This window comes from Zea mays, chromosome 1 (assembly GCF_902167145.1).
Source record: "Zea mays cultivar B73 chromosome 1, Zm-B73-REFERENCE-NAM-5.0, whole genome shotgun sequence".
In the NCBI taxonomy this organism is placed as follows: Eukaryota; Viridiplantae; Streptophyta; class Magnoliopsida; order Poales; family Poaceae; genus Zea; species Zea mays.
The window spans coordinates 35,499,389-35,516,365 of NC_050096.1; the positions used below are offsets into that span (position 1 = coordinate 35,499,389).

The 16,977-nt window shown below is 47.6% G+C and overlaps 2 protein-coding genes and 1 long non-coding RNA gene across 3 annotated transcripts; 2 read left to right on the forward strand and 1 right to left on the reverse strand.

The window, feature by feature from the left end:
* Positions 1-268: 268 nt before the first annotated feature.
* LOC109940901 (protein FAR1-RELATED SEQUENCE 8-like) lies at positions 269-3,042 on the forward strand. Its single transcript, XM_035963248.1, has one exon. The coding sequence runs from the start codon at positions 366-368 to the stop codon at positions 2,481-2,483; it is 2,118 nt and encodes a 705-aa protein (XP_035819141.1). The 5' UTR covers positions 269-365; the 3' UTR covers positions 2,484-3,042.
* Positions 3,043-10,186: 7,144 nt separating this feature from the next.
* LOC100279948 (beta-galactosidase) lies at positions 10,187-16,294 on the reverse strand. Its single transcript, NM_001152898.1, has 17 exons — positions 16,012-16,294; positions 15,822-15,917; positions 15,408-15,520; positions 15,175-15,334; positions 14,940-15,083; positions 14,638-14,832; positions 14,070-14,157; positions 13,044-13,162; positions 12,727-12,888; positions 12,423-12,640; positions 12,230-12,336; positions 11,996-12,105; positions 11,770-11,877; positions 11,576-11,683; positions 11,185-11,396; positions 10,498-10,831; positions 10,187-10,415 (listed from the first exon to the last, which is right to left on the reverse strand). Exons 1-17 carry the CDS (start codon positions 16,186-16,188, stop codon positions 10,308-10,310), a joined length of 2,559 nt encoding a protein of 852 aa, NP_001146370.1. The 5' UTR covers positions 16,189-16,294; the 3' UTR covers positions 10,187-10,307.
* Positions 12,708-14,426, forward strand: LOC118473513 (uncharacterized). Its single transcript, XR_004853089.1, has 2 exons — positions 12,708-12,938; positions 13,957-14,426. It is a non-coding gene; the product is annotated as an uncharacterized lncRNA (long non-coding RNA).
* Positions 16,295-16,977: the final 683 nt, after the last annotated feature.

A 16,977-nucleotide genomic window follows, 5' to 3' on the forward strand; every position in this document is an offset into this window, starting at 1 on the left:
GTTGATGCAGTGTATTTTGCAGAGCGGCAAACTAGAGTGACCTATTTTGCCAAATTCCTCCGCCCAGGCACGCACACACATCCTCTCCGCTCCGCCCACCAAAGCAAAAGCAAACCAGCCCGAGCCTCTTCCCCGGCGACGTCCCCACGCCCACTGCTCCGCCCAGATCGACGTCCCCTTAGCCGCTACGCTGCCCCACGCCACCTCACCCGCTCCCCCGTACCGTCGCCCTCTCGGAACCCTCGCCATTCCGCGCCGCGAGGTATCCGTTCCACTGTACCTCTAGTGTTAATTCTTTTCGGGGGTGCGGTGTTGTGGCGCACGCGCGCGCAAGAGGGTGTGTGTAAATAGTGTAGGGGCAGAGCATGGGGGCGGGTTCGAAGAGGCGGTCCACCGGGGCTCACAACCCTAGCCTCGAGTCCGACGGGGAGGATGCGCGGCAGGTCAAGGAGGAGCTTGCCGACGACCTCAACGGATACCCTGCGGAGGAGGAGGAAGACGAAGAGGTGGTCGTGGAGGACGATGAAGTGGTCATCCCCTCTGACGACGAGGAGGACGGTGGCAGCGGGGACATCGTCTTCGTCCCCAACACGCTGGAGGAGGCCCTCGTGCCGCGGGTGGGCGTGGTGTTCGACTCTGTGGACGAGGCTTTCGCGCTATACAAGGTCCACGCCTACCACACGGGGTTTCATGCCGTGCGCCGCACTTGCCACAACTGCGAGGGGCTCCGCTACCGCTCCACCTTCACCTGCATGTACAACGGCAAATCTGGGACGGGCGCTGCCCCCTCTGACGTCCCAGGTACCCGCTACCCACTCCGCAGCAAACGGGGGTTGGCTGCCAAGGAGAAGAAGTCTCGCCGTGGCACTGCCGAGAAGACTGGATGTAAGACGATGTTGATCATCCGGGACAAGCGTGTGGATGGAAGGTGGAAGGTGGAATCCGTCGGCTTGGAGCATAACCATCCTTGTACTCCAGATATGGTGAGATTCTTAAAGGCCTACAGGAAGATGCCTGAGTCAGCAAAGAAGAAGGCCAATATTACAGATGAGATGGATGAAATGGTGGAGAAGTCGCTGAGCGAGATTGCTGAGACAAGGAAGTTCCCGACACGACCCAAGAGGAGTGCTAGCGTTGGGGCTGCTGTTGGTAGCCAGAGGTTTAGTAGGTTGGAGAGTTTTGTGCCGCTTTTCGGGGAGGATGACCTCAATTCACTCAAGAAGTTCATTGAAAAGATGCAACACAGGAAACCAAACTTTATCCACAGCTGGGATCTTGATCGGGAAAATCTTGTGAAGAATTTCTTTTGGACTGATTCTAGAGCCCAGGCGCAATACCGCTATTTTGGCGACGTCATTACACTTGACATGATGTATTTACAACACTCATGCGCCAGCCTCCCATTAGCCACACTCCTTGGGGTGAATAACCATGGTCACCTTGTGCTTCTTGGTTGTAGTCTCCTGTCTGGTGACAGCAAGGAGAACTATGTTTGGTTGTTGAAGAGGTGGTTGAGCTGTATGAATGGCAAACCCCCAGAGGCAATCACGACCGGCTATTCAGATGTCATTTCAGAGGCTGTGGCTGAGGTGTTTCCAAATGCAAGGCATCGATTTTGCTTTTGGCACATCTTGAAGAAGCTACTTGAAAATGTGGTTCGCACACATGAGAAAGAGGCAATTTCCTCAAGCTTCAAGGAGGTTGTATATGATAGCGTCACTCTTACTGACTTCGAAAAAGAGTGGGGGGCCATGGTCGACCAGTACAATCTCAAAGACAATGAGTGGTTCTCTGCTTTGTACAGTTGTCGGAAGCAGTGGGCACCTGGGTATATCAATCATTCATTCTGGGCTGGCACCTCTGCTATCAGGAAGGCTGAAAAAACTGATCCATATTTTGATAGTGTTGTGAGTAAAACCACCCTTCCAGTTTTCCTTGAGCAATACGAGGCTACTCTGAAAGAGAAGCTGGAAAGAGAAACATATGCCGATTTGCGGCCATACTATTCTAGACTCACTTTGTTGTCGGGATTGCCCTTTGAGGAGCAACTTGTGGAGCTCTACACAGTAACCATGTTTCAAACGTTCCAAGATGAGATTAAGCAATTGATGCATGTTACTTGTAAAGAGGTAGACAGAAGTGGGAACTCAATTACTTACATTGTCAGTGAGTTAATACAGGGAAAGAAGGTCGACTATACAGTTGTTTACAACAATTCTGACAAGGATGTTTGGTGCATTTGTCGCTCCTTTCCCTCGAGGGGTATTCTTTGTCTGGCTGTTCTGAAGCAAGAGAATGTACTGATACTGCCATCAAATTACATCCTGAACCGCTGGAGGAAGGATTTTAGGTACTTAATTCATCCGCAAACACCAATCGCATGGAATCAGATAGGGATCTGGGCATTTATGATGACTTGTATATTTGTGGCCACGAATATTTTGAAGATGTCATTGACATCGGAGCAAGAGAACCTGAGCTGAAGGAGTTTGTGTTGTCAGCCTTGAAGGAAGCAAAGGACAGACTAATTAGGCCTGATCACAGCAAGCAAGGTGATCAACAGGTTGATGTAAATATGACTGTGACTGGTCAGGTGCCTGCAGATACAAGAGTTGATAAGAACATGGCGTCACACACCTCAGCTCTGATTCAGGGGGATAGAAGGGTTGATGCGGACATAGCGCCAAATGTGCCAGCATTAGTCCATGGTGATGCCATGACATCAAATGCCAATGCCCTGATTCATAGGGACAGAAGAGTTGAGATGAAAATGCCAACGACCCACCTTATTCATGGAGAGGGAAGACTTGACATGAACATGTCATCTCCTCACTTGATGCAGAGGGAAAGAGTGGACATGAACTTGGCATCACCACACTTTATACATGGTGATAGAATTGATATGAACTTGGCATCTCCACATTTGATACATGGGGACAGAAGCGATGATATGAATATGACATCCCCTCACCTGATACAGGGCGATGGCAGAGTGGATATGAATATGGTATCGACTTCTCAGAATGGGATGCACACTTTTGATTTGGTGAATATCACTACCGGAATTCGCGCCTTTGCCGAGTGCCGGTGGCTTTGCCGAGTGCTTTTTATCGGGCACTCGGCAAAGAAGGCTTTGCCGAGTGCCGCACTCGGCAACGTCCTGCGCTCGGTAAAGAGCTAGTTTACCGAGTGTAGGACACTCGGCACAGCCGAGCACTCGGCAAACATGGCTCTCGGCAAAGGGCCGTTAGCGGCCGTCTACAACTGACGGCCGTCAGTCTTTGCCGAGTGTCAAATATCTGGCACTCGGCAAACATAGTTTTTGCCGAGTGTCCTCTGTAGACACTCGGCAAAGCATATTTTTATTTTTTTATTTTGGTCACCAAAATTTTTGTGGTATATTTCTACACTATGTAGACCTACATGTACCATTTTGGGACAATTATAACAGTTTTTTCTATAGCTAGTACATTTAGTTTGTTTATTTGAATTTCTTCGGAAAATTCAGATTTGAACTGCAGGTCACTCGAAACTTGGAAAACCGTGAATGCAAAAATGATATCCATGCTACATAGCACAAGTTACGACCGATTTCAGGAGCGGACCGAAAACTTCGAGCACCATGCTCACTCAACATGACCGTAAACTTGCCATCCAGGTGTTTAAAAATTGTATAAAACAGAAACAAAGTCAGAAAATCATGAACCCTGTCCACGTGTCATGATATCATATGTAGAGGCTGTGATAAAAATTTGAAAAAGTTTCGAGAAAGCTGTAACGCACTATGTGTACAAACCTAAGAGATTCACATTGAAACTCTATGATTTCATGTGTGGTTCTCTTAGGTTTATACACATAGTGTCTCACAACTTTCTCCAAACATTCTAAATTTTTTATCAGACTCTACATATGATATCATGACATGTGGACAAGTTTCATGATTTTCTAAGTTTGTTTGTGTTTTATAAATTTTTTAAACAGCTGTATGGCAAGTTCACGGTCATGTTGAGTGAGCATGGTGCTCGAAGTTTCCGGTCCGCTCCTGAAATCGGTCGTAACTTGTGCTATGTAGCATGGATATTATTTTTGCATGCACGGTTTTCCAAGTTTCAAGTGACCTGCAGTTCAAATCTGAAATTTCCGAAAAAATTCAAATAAACAAATTAAATGTACTAGCTATAGAAAACACTGTTATAATTGTCCCAAAATAGTACATGTAGGTCTATATAGTGTAGGAACATACCACAAAAATTTTGGTTGGCAAAATAAAAAAAAATAAAAATGTACTTTGCCGAGTGTCCAAAGAAGACACTCGGCAAAGACTTCTTTGCCGAGTGCCCCTAGGGTGGCACTCGGCAAAGATGTGTAAGTTAATCTTTGCCGAGTGTCGGATGATAGACACTCGGCAAAGGATCCTTTGCCGAGTGCCACCGATCTGGCGCTCGGCAAAGTTTATTTTAAAAATTTAAAAAACTTTGCCGAGTGCCAGATCACGGGCACTCGGCAAAGAAGGCGAATATACTCGCCCGCGGCTTTCTTCCTCCTCATTTCTCTGCTCTCGCTGTCTCCTCTCTATCGCGCCCACCGCCGCCTCCCTGCGCGCCCGCCGCCGCTCCGCGCCATCGCCGGCTCGCCGCCCGCCATGCCGTCGCCGGCCGCGTCCGCCCACGCCCGCGCCCGCCGCGGCCGCCCTCGCCGCGGCCTCCCTCGCCGGCGCCCGCGCCCTCGCCGGCGCCCGCCCGTCCGCCCGCGCCCTAGTGAGTGTATGTAACATTTTTATTAGTACTTGTGTTGTGCTTGTTGCTTGTGTAACTTTGTAGAAGTAGTTCTCTAGCCATCTAGATCCTCACAACTATTTAGCACTTGCCCTAAGTTTAGGCCTGCTGCTTAGTGAGATTTCCATACCCTTGCCACCTAGTGCTTCCATGTACCATTGCTTGTACACTAGGGCTTGTAGTCCTATAAGATCCTATGAAATGTGGTGAGGTCATTGAGCGTGTACAAAATGAAATGTGTGACCAACAACGTATTGGTCAAATACATGATAATAAAGATAATGGAAAGAGATCCGAAAGAAGACTACCATGAAGACTCACTTGCGCATAGGGAAGGAATGTGGGCTATCAATAGAGCTACTTGGTCGAGAGCTTGTCCCTCGCATGGGCATCCTTGCTAGGGGCTCCAATGAAGATTAGGAAAAACCATGAGCTTCTCGATACCTCGATTAAAATCGTCGTCCTCGATGTGGGTCTACATCATTTCTATCTCATTGATGCTTTTGTAGGTTACATGCTTACATTTGTAATTTAACTTGTTATGCTAGTGTGTATATATATATATATGATTGGAAACTACGCTGCATAACTCTTTTATGGTAGAGGTCTAAAGTTTTCCTTTGTAAAACTTTAGTGCACATTTACACATATTAGAGGCCAAGTAGGTTTAGAAAGTTTTCCTTTTGTTGACAGAGGTCTAAAGTTTAGTGCACATCTAAAGTTTTCCTTTGTAAAACTTTTATGGTAGAGGTCTAAAGTTTTCCTTTGTAAAACTTTAGTGCACATGTGCACATTTACACATAACTCTTTTTGTTGACAGGCATGTATTTTTTGCAGAGGTCTTCCTAGCCGCTGCGGGTCTGCCTGCACCGCGTCGCGTCGCCACTGCACCGACCCGCCACAGCCCCACTAGCCTGACTCCACCGCCACCCTAGGTATAACCTCTATTTCCGCATCATGGTCGTAGATCACGTAACCCAGTTAGGCGTCTCCCGTTCGAAAGAGATACGGTGTAGATATGCAGATCTTTGCATATCTACAAATGTATCAGTTTCGAATTGTCCACATTTTTTGGACAGCCTGCGGTTGCGTAGATGGTGTTAGTTTCCATGCTCTACTCCGGTCCGAGAAAGAGTTTCGGCGTCACCTCCCTGTTGTTCTCCGGACAGTACACTCTCTCTGCCAGGACGTGTATCCGGAGAACAGCGGGGAGGTGCTGCCGAAATTCTATCTCGGATCGGAGTAGAGCATGGAAACTAACTCCATCTACGCAACCGCGGGTGGGATTAGGACCTATCCTCACCTATTAGAAGGTAGGAACGTAGTGTACATGCATTACATGTCTATATTAAACTATACTCGGTTATATATGTTAGAGGATGGAGGACCGTGAGTGGATGTACACGGGCCGCGTTCGACGTAATGATGTCACCCCAGAATGGATTAGGAAGACCGATGCTTTCGTGGAACGGGCATATGGCGAAGCTGCTAAAGGAGCTAGCCTAGTCCCTTGTCCGTGTAGCAAATGTGACAACCGGAAAAGAAAACCAAAGAAGGTCATGGTAGAACATATTTGGAAGAATGGATTTACGCCGGACTATACTCGGTGGATCTTCCATGGTGAAGCGCATCGCACGAGAGAGGAGGTGGTGAGACAACGCGTCGAGGATTACGATGCTGATGCCGGGGTAGGAGACATGTTGAACGACTATCACGAGGCACAGTTCGCCGAAGGACGTACGGAGGACGAGCCAGAGGCGACCGCAAAGACATTCTACGACATGTTTGACGCGGCACAGAAACCCCTTCACGGCAAGACAAAGGTTTCTCAACTGGATGCCATTGGGCGTATAATGGCGTTCAAGTCGCAGTATAGCATGAGTCGAGACGCATTCGATGGTTTGTTGACAGTTATTGGCAGCCTGCTTCCGGAGGATCACGTTCTGCCAAAGAGCATGTACGAGGCACAGAAACTCCATTATACGCGAGCAAGGAGCACGAGCGCGAGCCCAGCCATACGACCTCGGCAGGACACCTCACAGCATCGTATCCAGCAACTCCAGGTTATTCCTTATCTATTCATCGTTCATTGATTTTTATATATCTTCTCTTTGCATTATCGTAACATTAGGGCGAAATATTACAGACTCAGCTAGATGATGAGAGGAGGCAACGTGAGGAGCTAGAGAAGAGGATGGCGGAGATGTTCGCGTACATGCAGAGCCTTGGCGCCGCACAGGGTCATGCTCCACCACCTCCGTTGTTCCCTGCAGCTGACCCTACAGAGTTCACTACTCCTGTGAGTATCAAAATTTTAGTACTGCATGATATATATTCATATGTTCTCACACATACAATCTCTTCTCTGTGCAGGGTCAATCGGCGGCGTCGAACAACCCTCATGCTTCGTCCAGCCCTTCGCCGAACCAGTCCAGATGCCCACCTCGTTGATGATTTGTTTTGTGATGATCCAGACTTACCTTTATGAGTGTTGGTGATGTTAGTTAAACTTTATCTTGTGAGATACTTGGTGATGTTAGTGATGACGCAGACTTATATCTGTTTTGTGATGATCCTTACTTATATTTGTGAGACTTTGTGATATATATGGTGTTGATGATAAATGTGTTCATTCTGTGATGTGATTGATATATAATGTGATGTGAATCATATATATCTTTTGTTTGTTTGGATGGAACAACAAAAGCAAATAAAAAAGGGACATTCTGGTCACTTTGCCGAGTGTAACACTCGGCAAAGGGTCGCTTTGCCGAGTGCTATGACCATGGCACTCGGCAAAGAAGCAAACCTGGGAACCGGTAAAGACATCTTTGCCGAGTGCTGACCATGGCACTCGGCAAAGAAGGAAACCTGGGAACCGGCAAAGACATCTTTGCCGAGTGCTATTGCCAAGGCACTCGGCAAAGGGACTGGCAAAGGGGCCCACTGGAGGGTTCTTTGCCGAGTACCTGTCAAACAGACACTCGGCAAAGAGTCCTCCTTTGCCGAGTGCCTACTAGAGCTCTCGGCACAGGGACTGGCAGTGGGGCCCACTGGGTCAGTCTTTGTCGAGGGCCTCTCGAGCGAACACTCGGCAAAATTGACCTCTTTGCCGAGTGCCGCAGGCGGCACTCGGCAAAGTATCCGTCACCGTTACTTGGCGCCGTGACGGTGACTTTTCTTTGCCGAGCGCCATTAGGCACTCGGCAAAGCCTTTGCCGAGTGCCCGACAAATAGTACTCGGCAAAGAGGCTGTTGCCGATGTACAGTTCGCCGAGCGTTCTTTGCCGAGTGTTACACTCGGCAAAGCATTTGCCGAGTGTAAAATGGCCTTTGCCGTGTGTCTGAGACACACGGCAAAGGAGCTGATTCCGGTAGTGTATCAACCTAGAGAGCGGCTCTTTGCCGATGGCCGCAACAGATTTTATGCAAATGCATGCACACCCAGCAGTTTACCATCCCAAGCAATTTCTTGATATAAGAGATCAGGTGATGGATGCAAATAAGAGACCAAATATGGAAACTAATGCTTATTTTATGGGAGGTGGTATGCATGTGGGGTAGTTTGATTGTCTACTTCTGTAATCCTTTATGTTCAGAATTTGGAGAGCAGGAGAGGTCATCCTTCATTTACAGATCAAACTAAACAGCTAGGCTTTAGTATTCCAGATCAAACTTGACTGTTGGTAGCTCTATTCTAACATGTTACTTTTTTAGCAGCTGTAGCAAGCTGGATGCCCATTATCTTGTGCATGACGAATAACCTGTCTTATCATCTACTCCCTTTGTCCCAAAATAAAATCCGTTTTACCTTTTTAGTGGATTCATACAATAATTAATGTATTTGTTTTATATATATGTCACATCCATCACCATTCATTTGAACATAGACATAAAATCAAGAGCTAAAACGGCTAATATTTTGGGACGGAGGGAAGTAGTTAGCAATTCAGAAGTGAGACGCCTTTAGTTGCTAGATTCTGCTAACCTTTCTGGTTTCTTTTGTTGACTGATATATACTTTTGCTGCATGCCTATCCTGTAATCTGCTCCTTATGATTAGTGCATGGTGTCATTTGCATCTGCCATTTTTACATTTATTGAGCCCATAATCTGTGCATGGGAAATGAAAGATTAATTTTTGATAACTATGATTATGCAAGTTGACATGTGAAGAGAGGTAGAGGGTGGCCAAACTTAATATGGGAGGAGGCTATCAAAAGGGACTTGAAGGAATGAAATATCCCGAAGGAGTTGTGTTTGGATAGAAGTGCTTGAAAAGAAGCTATGCACGCGCCTGAACCGTGATTAGGCCTTTTCCCTTTTAGTTCTCTCAAAAGCTTTTCCCCCCTCCCCTTTCTCTCTCTCCCTCTCCCTCTTTCTTTTTGGTGACTTCTTGTTGGGTTTCAATTCTAGCCTACCCCAACTTGCTTGGAACCAAAAGGCTATGTTGATGTCGATGATTATGCAAGTTGACAGTCTATTGTGCTTCTCTATCTCTGTCTTGGCAATGTGTTCCTTTTGATGCGCTTGGTGTGAGATTAGGAAAGTGAATTTTTGGTTGTAGCTGTGTTACAAGATGTACCTTGCTAATTTTTATTGTTCAGAGATGGCATTTTTTACAGCTGTCCATTGCACACAAAGCCTCTAGATCATGAGTGGACATGTTCTGTTATTGCTTGTTGCTGATTGCTGCTTTCTTTTGAATGAGCTGTGAATCAATATTTGCCCACTTTATATTGACATACCACTTTTGACCCATTTCCAGTTAATATTGACTGCAGTTTTCCATGTTTGTTTAAAACTATTGTCCTGGATTCCTTTGGTGTAAACAAGTTGAATGTATTATGATGTCCTTGATCTCTTGTTGGTTCAATCCCATTGAATTTTTCTTGCCAATTGGTGTTCTTCTATCATTGAGCTTTGTAGCAAGATGAAAATGAATGCTCATCGTTGTGACATGCCCTACAATATCATCGTGGTGAAAGTCTTTCCATTCCAAATTTCCAACTTCCAAGTGGGCTGCCCCTAGAGGTAAGCCACCTGGAGGATGGAAGCTGAAACAACTGCAAGCTGAACCATTATGCTAAAGAGATCATGCAACCTGGAGGTTTTAGTGAGGTATTAATTTTTTTCTGCGGTACAAAGTAGTGCGGACTCCCAACGTTGCTTGCTCTTCAGGATTCCAGATGTCTCTTGGTATGACAAAACTGTCCATTCGTTGAGAAGTGTAATTCAATTTTTTTTGGCAAGGATGTATAGTTAACTTGTCGAAATTCAAATCATTCTATTTTTTCAAGAAGGATTACAAAAAGATCACCTTCTTTGTCATGATGGATGGATTTATATCTTAACAATAACAATACTTCCTAAGCATACCATCTAATAGCTTGGATGTGGCAATTTTCAGAATATTTTTATTCCTTTTGATCAGGATGGGAACATTTATTCCTTTTTGCCTGCTTGCCTACAGAGAAGGTTTCACCTTGTCCTAGGTGATTTGCTTCCTATGAACCAATATTAATCAGACATGTCACGAGCATGCAGCTTCAACTGCAAGGCTTTTTGTGACCCCTGTACATGGATTTCCAAAATAATTCGACGACACTGGCACGCTGCAGCTGCTCACTCCGATGCAAGCCTGCAGAGTTCGCAGTAACACTGTCAGCGACCCACAAGAATTCAGTTGATACATTGAAACATGAGAATGGGTGGCTTGTTACCTCCTGAACAATTGAGAGAGCCTGAGTGCTGCTGCATTCGCCATGGCTGTAGCTTCCACATGTGCCACTCGGTGTCCCAAAGCTTGCAAACTTGACGCTGCTGATGACCTGGCCTTCTTTTGGGCATTCCAGGCGAAGTGCAGGTCCATATCTCTGCATCGGCTGTTGAGAACTCCAACTATCAATTTGGGCTGGATGTGCCTCTGATACTTGTGCGCACACACTTCCTGTCTGCCTCATCACAAAGGATATCTTGCTTGGGTCACCACCAAAATGCTCGAAAAGGACTAGATCATTGCTGCCTGGTTGGAGAAACGAACGGGGAACATGGTACCTGTTTAAAAAGGTACAAATCCAATTAATCAATAGTCATTCAGTTCTTGCAGTTGCTATATTTCTCTGCAACATCAGAATACGCTGCTCAAAGTGCTCAGCGTTACAGTGTGCACTAGTATTGCAATTTTGAAACCGCATGCTTTATGTGCCATAGTTTCAGTACTTCAAATCTAGCAGGGTGTAAATCTTCAGAAATGTAAATCTGCTATTAAGACCTATAAGTTACAGACAGAGCTGAACACATAAAATTGACACAGATGAAATAATAGAACTGGCTCTGCAGGTAGGGAACAAAAGGAACTAATGAAAATATTATAGAACATTGTCTGGGGGGCTATGTGGAAGTCTTACAAAGTCTGTGATGGCTGGCCACACTTCTTGAGGCATTTGCTTGAACTGTAGGCTCCTCTATAGTTGCAAGAGTTGACGCAACCGCTCTGTGGAGCCAGATTTGTTGGCCAGTATCGACCAATGCTCTGTCCATTCACCCATGCTTCACCTTTCCCCATTCCCGTGAAGTCAATCGCGACAGGATCATCACCTGCAGGAGGTGTGAACTTGGTCTGTTTTGGAAATTACAGTTAGCACATCAACCCAATGCAGCAACTCGAGAAATGGGTTAGCCAAACAAATAGACTGTATATATCTTGTTTTTTAAGCCCATACTGGCTGTGTTTAAATGTCTCATATGGATTGGTTCCATGGTACTATGAATGTATGATCATTTGAATTCCATACTGACCTTGTACCAAATCAGTGGATGATTGATTGGATAAGCATTGGCTGAGACCCATTCTGGTGAAGCTTCTGAAGGATCATATAGGTGCAAATCTTCTCCTCTGAGTCCAATCTGATCAAATTATGATTAATAAATATGAATCATGATGCATCTTTGGTCAAATAGAGTTCCAAGTAGAGTTTAGGGCTTTAGGCTACCTGATATGTCCATTCTGCAGAAGACAGATCGAGCGCACCGTTTAGTCCACTCAGTTTTACTGGGCCAGTAATTCCAGCACCTACCAGGTCAAAGAATGCACCATAATTCTGTACGAACAGAGAAGGTGAAGGGAAATTTATGTTATAAAATCTGTTACACCAGGACCAAGTCACATTGCAAAATGGAGTGGTATATTTCATGTTTTCTATAGTGAAGGTTATTTACCGACAGCCCAACTGTTGCACTTAGAAGATCTATTTTGTTCTTCCCAGGTACAAGTTCAATTGGTTTCTGCCATGAGATGAGTGAGCTGCTTGCACTACCTTGTGCACTTCCTGATAAGATTTTAGCACATGTATCTCAGAACACAAATTTGATTTATGCATGAAAGGTCTATGTTAAGAAAATCAGAACCACAGTTCAAATGCCAGATGATGTTGCTATCTTCTCGAGCAGTACCTGCAATTTTACCATTGATGTAGACCTGAAGAACATGTCCAAGTGAGTTGACTGCCAGATTAGACTGGCTGCCATTTAGATAGGGTTCATCACCTTTAACTGTGATGCTGCACCATTATTAGCACAAACGGTGAGCAAATAATTGTTTTATTAGTGCACGTTACCATATGCATAATTGCAATAAGGCATGTACCTTGTTGAGTACCAGAGGAAATCACTGGCATCTGCTGTGGTGTTTATCTGCTCCATCAGTCCAGCCTTTGTAAGTGCATTGTCCTTTGTGATACCTACAGGCTCTATGGCGTAGCTCCAGTCAGATACTGCCAGTTCTGGCGTGACAAATGAGCCATCTGATGCGACGTTGCTCGACTCCAAGTATCTCATTTCTGAACCTGTCGTTTGAGAATTGATCTGCAATTTGTAGCCACGAATATCTGAATCAGATTAGTGGTCAATCTTTCCACAAGTGCAAAGAACTTATGTGTAATTATATGTACCTGAGCTGTATTAAGTACCACATTCTTGCAGTCAGGAAGGATGCTGACAGACCAGGCGGGAAGCCTGTACATCTTCCCATTGAAGGTGACGGTTTTATCAGATTGACCATCTATGTTGGCAAGGAATGCTGCGCAAACTGAACCAACTTTGTATACTGCTGCCTGAAGATAGAAGAATGCAGAGATTGTTTTATACGGACCAGACATTGAAGGTAAATATTTTCTTCAGAACAAAATTTGCTAGATTTCTGCAATGCCGAACGTTTACTCGTATTGTCGTCTCAAAGGCACTTTTTGTTGAAAAATAAAGGGCATACCTCAACATTTGGACCTAGAGAAGTGTATGACGGATCAGTTGCTATGAGCGCTGGTTCGCAGAGCTTTATGGCCTTGTGCACATCCCTTAGGTGGCCCCACTTTGGCTGCCTGACTAGTCCTGAATCATCATCATAGGTGACAAATAAATCAACTGCGATTTTCTGTGGGGTGGAGTGATAAAATGTCTCCTTGATGCTTTGTCCATGCTAACGTGACATACTGGCACTCCATGATCCCCTAACATACAACTTGTTGCGATCATCGTCAAACATCTATTTCGTTCTGTGAAGTTTTTTTTTTTGAAATAAGGTCTTGTTTGGATGTATTAACATCCACATTATTCCATATGTATTGAAGTAGATTAGAGTGAAAATTAGTTTAAGTTTCACTCCAATCCACTTGAACGCGTGTAGATTGAGTTGGATACATCCACTTATACGTGTGGATTAATATGATCTATTTAAACATGCTGATTAAGATGGATTCATCTTAATCTACATCTTAATCCAGAACACGTGTGGATTAAGGTGGATCCATGTACATCTAAATAAGTTCTAAGGCCTACCCCAAACAAATAGCTAGCAAAGTGCCTATACGTTGCTACAATTTCAAATTTATGCTGGAGGATAGAGTATAAAACACATGCATGTGTTTGAAGTCAACAACCATGGTCCAAATCTCCATTTGTATATGATTTTAGATTTTTTACCATTCAAATGTAGGAAGTGGGGAGAGGTGAACGGAGGTGACGCCCGACAATGGTACTTTGTATAGCGGAGAAATAATGCCTACCGTGGGTTGGTGGGAGTAGTTAAGGCATCGTACACAAGGATTTGAACACGATCTTTTTTTTTAGTAGCCACATATAATTGATGAAATGTTGTACCTGAAAGTGTCATAACACTGCTGCAGCAGTGTCGAAGGAACCATACATGCATGTCGAAGGAACCATACATGCATGTCGAAGGAGGTTCACGAGCTCAAAATGAAAGCAGAGCTGCCGAGGCAAACCGGAAGCTACTTACCGTACTCGTCGATGGGGGCATCGTAGTCGTAACTGGTGGCGATGAAGGGCCCCCCCGAGCTGCGGTCGAGGTTGGTCCCTCCATGGTACTGCAACGGCAAGATTCAGAGTTAGAAATGCTGCATCAGTAGTGCAGGCCCGACTGGCAGCATCAATGGGCACGCACGACAGCTGTCATGGCAAAACGGGAGGGCAAATATTTCTTCTGATCAGTTTCAAGTTTCAGTTTGTAAGACGTTTTGGTTGTTTTTATATACTGAACATATACAAATCTAGTTATCTAGACATAGTATATATATTTAAGTGGATAGCTAGCTATGTACATAGAAAAGTTGAAATGTCTTAATAGTTCATAGAATGGATGAAGTATCTATCTATCTTGCATGATGTAGTACAGTAGGGGCAGTGTTCTTATGGCGTCGCCTAGGCGTCCAGGCGCCCGGGCAAAACTGGTCGCCTTACTCGTCATTCCCGCCTAGGCCATTCCCGCCTAGGCGCTAAGGCGCCTGTCTGATCCACTTGCTCGTCTAAGCGCCTTAAGAACACTGAGTAGGGGGGAAAAAAGGTACCATGTAGTAGTTCTGGAAGGTGCCGCCGCGCTGGTAGAACCTGGCGACGGCGAAGGCCAGGTCCTCGACGGGGCGGTAGGGGACGGCGCCGCCAAACGAGAGGAACCAGCCGCTCCAGTTCTCGGTCCACATCTTGGGCTTGGCGGCGGAGTTGGGCGTGAACTGGTCGCAGTAGAAGCCGTTGCAGGTGTTGATCTGCAATGCATTCACCTCTGGCGGTGGTCAGGCGGGTCCATCTCGATCAAAAGCAGAGAGGCATTTGATCGGGGCGAGGTGGGGTCGGGTCACGTCACGTCACGTACGAGGGGGTCCGGCGCGTCGGCCTGCTGGCACATGACCCAGGGCACGCCGGTGTCGAGCGAGACGGCCATCCCGGCCGCCCACCGCATGTACGCCTTTCCGGGCGCCCCGTACGCCGAGTCGATGTTGCCGTATTCGTTCTCGATCTGCCACAGCCACGCCGTGCCCGGGTCAGGACGCACATGGCATGAACAGACACGGTAGCCAATTAAGCACGGGATGGACCTCAGGCCGGACCTGGGACAAGATGATGGGCCCGCCCTGCGACGCGTACAGCCCCGCCCCCTTCATGGTGTCCACCACCTTGGCTGTGAAGCGCTGCATCTCCGCCTTGAAAGGCTCGTTGTCGGTGCGGAACTTGATGCCGGGGATGAAGTGCAGCCACAGCGGGAAGCCTCTGCAGGGTGGTGATGAGGTGAGGGCAGGCCACTACTGAATTGAGTGAGGAGTGATGAGGTGAGGCTGCTGACCCGTAGTTCCACTCGGCGCAGACGTAGGGTCCGATGCGGAGGTGCACGTACAGGCCGGCGTCGGCGACGGTCTTGACGAACGCGGCCAGGTCCTTGCGGCCCTCGAAGTCGTACTGCCATGTCGGTGAACCTCGTTGCCGTCAGGCTTGGTGTAAAAAAAGAGAGGCAATAACAGCACGGCACGAGAAGCAAAGAAACAGGAGCAGGTGATTAAAGAGAATAAAGCATAGGGTGCAGAGGAAGCAAACGCCAACACCGACAGACGATGATGGCATGGCATGGCAGGAGCATAAGATTAGATGGTTAGGAAAAAGTAAATAGACGACGGAGAAGAGAAGGTATCACTGCAGAGAAGAATGAGAGCGCTGCGAGGTGGGTGATGAACTGATGATGTATGTATGTATTTGTACGTGCCTGTCCCCTCACGGGCTCGTGGATGTCCCAGAAGACGTAGGTCTCGATGACGTCCAGACCGCCGTCCTTGGCCTTCTGGATCAGCCCCGGCCACATCTGCCGACGACATGCCAACAGCGCGTCAGTACGTACACTCGCTGGGTGGGAGGGGGCGTGGAGTAATAGAGAAAGAGAGAGGAAGTATGCCCACGTCGGGTGTGCTCCGCGGATAGTGGATGGAGCCGGAGACGAGCACGCGCCGCACGCCGTCGATGACCAGCGCGCGGTGGTCGTACGTCACGTTGGCCGCCCGCGCGCCGCCCGCGATGCAGAGCAGCAGCAGCAGCGCCGCCGCGGCGGCAGGAAGAATCCGCGCGGTGCCCGCCATTGCCGCCCACGGGACAGGGAATGAAAGGAGAGGAGAGGGGAGGGGAGGAGAGGCGAGGAAACGAACAAAGATCACCGCCTCCGCCTCCGGGACTTGGCGCGTTCGGTGTACTAGCTAAAGCCTAAAGGCAAAGCTTCGCACCGCCCGGGTATTAGTAGTAGCTGGAGCCTGGAGGTGGAGTGAGCGATGAGCGCGGGGAGGAGTTGCTCGCTACGTGGTGGGGGCGGCACGCCAGGGGAAGGAAAATTAAGAAAAAGGAAAACTCCCCGCGCGGGAGGGCCTGGACTGGCCGGCCGGCCGGCCGCTGGGGGATCGACCTGGCGGCCACGGGACGACGGGGCTCTGCCGCTCTGGATGCACTGCACTGACTGCTGCCGATCCGGATCCGATCCGATCGCTTTCTGGCGTTGTTTCTTTGCCGCGCGGCGTGTTGTGGCGGTGGGCGTGGGAGATGGGGGTCGTGGATGCTATGCAGCCTATGCTCCTCCTGAGTGCGCCAGCGCGCGGCGCGCCGTGGTTAAAATAAGGCCCTCTGGGGGGCAAGCAAAAAGAGGGCCGCCGCTACTCGCAAGCAACAGCAAATGCTGGCGCTGTGTGGGATGGATGGAGCAGGGCCAAGTCTGCTTGGCTGCTGCGGCGAGAAGGAGAAGAAATGGAGGAGAGGGAGACGGCCAGTACGAAGTTGATGGTGGCGCGCGCGATGGTTGGGTGGTACACACGGCGTGGGTGCCTGCCACATCTTTATTGCTCGCACTCGCACTCGCACTCGCACACACCCGCAGTGACGCT

Excerpts from the sequence above, each read along its gene's own strand:
- LOC109940901 (XM_035963248.1), top strand. The coding sequence starts at position 366 with ATGGGGGCGGGTTCGAAGAGGCGGTCCACCGGGGCTCACAACCCTAGC.
- LOC100279948 (NM_001152898.1), bottom strand. The coding sequence starts at position 16,188 with ATGGCGGGCACCGCGCGGATTCTTCCTGCCGCCGCGGCGGCGCTGCTG. Across the intron at positions 12,889-13,043 it reads CTCTAGGTCCAAATGTTGAG|GCAGCAGTATACAAAGTTGG; the intron begins GTATGCCCTTTA and ends TTCTATCTTCAG. Across the intron at positions 12,106-12,229 it reads CATCAATGGTAAAATTGCAG|GAAGTGCACAAGGTAGTGCA; the intron begins GTACTGCTCGAG and ends AAATCTTATCAG.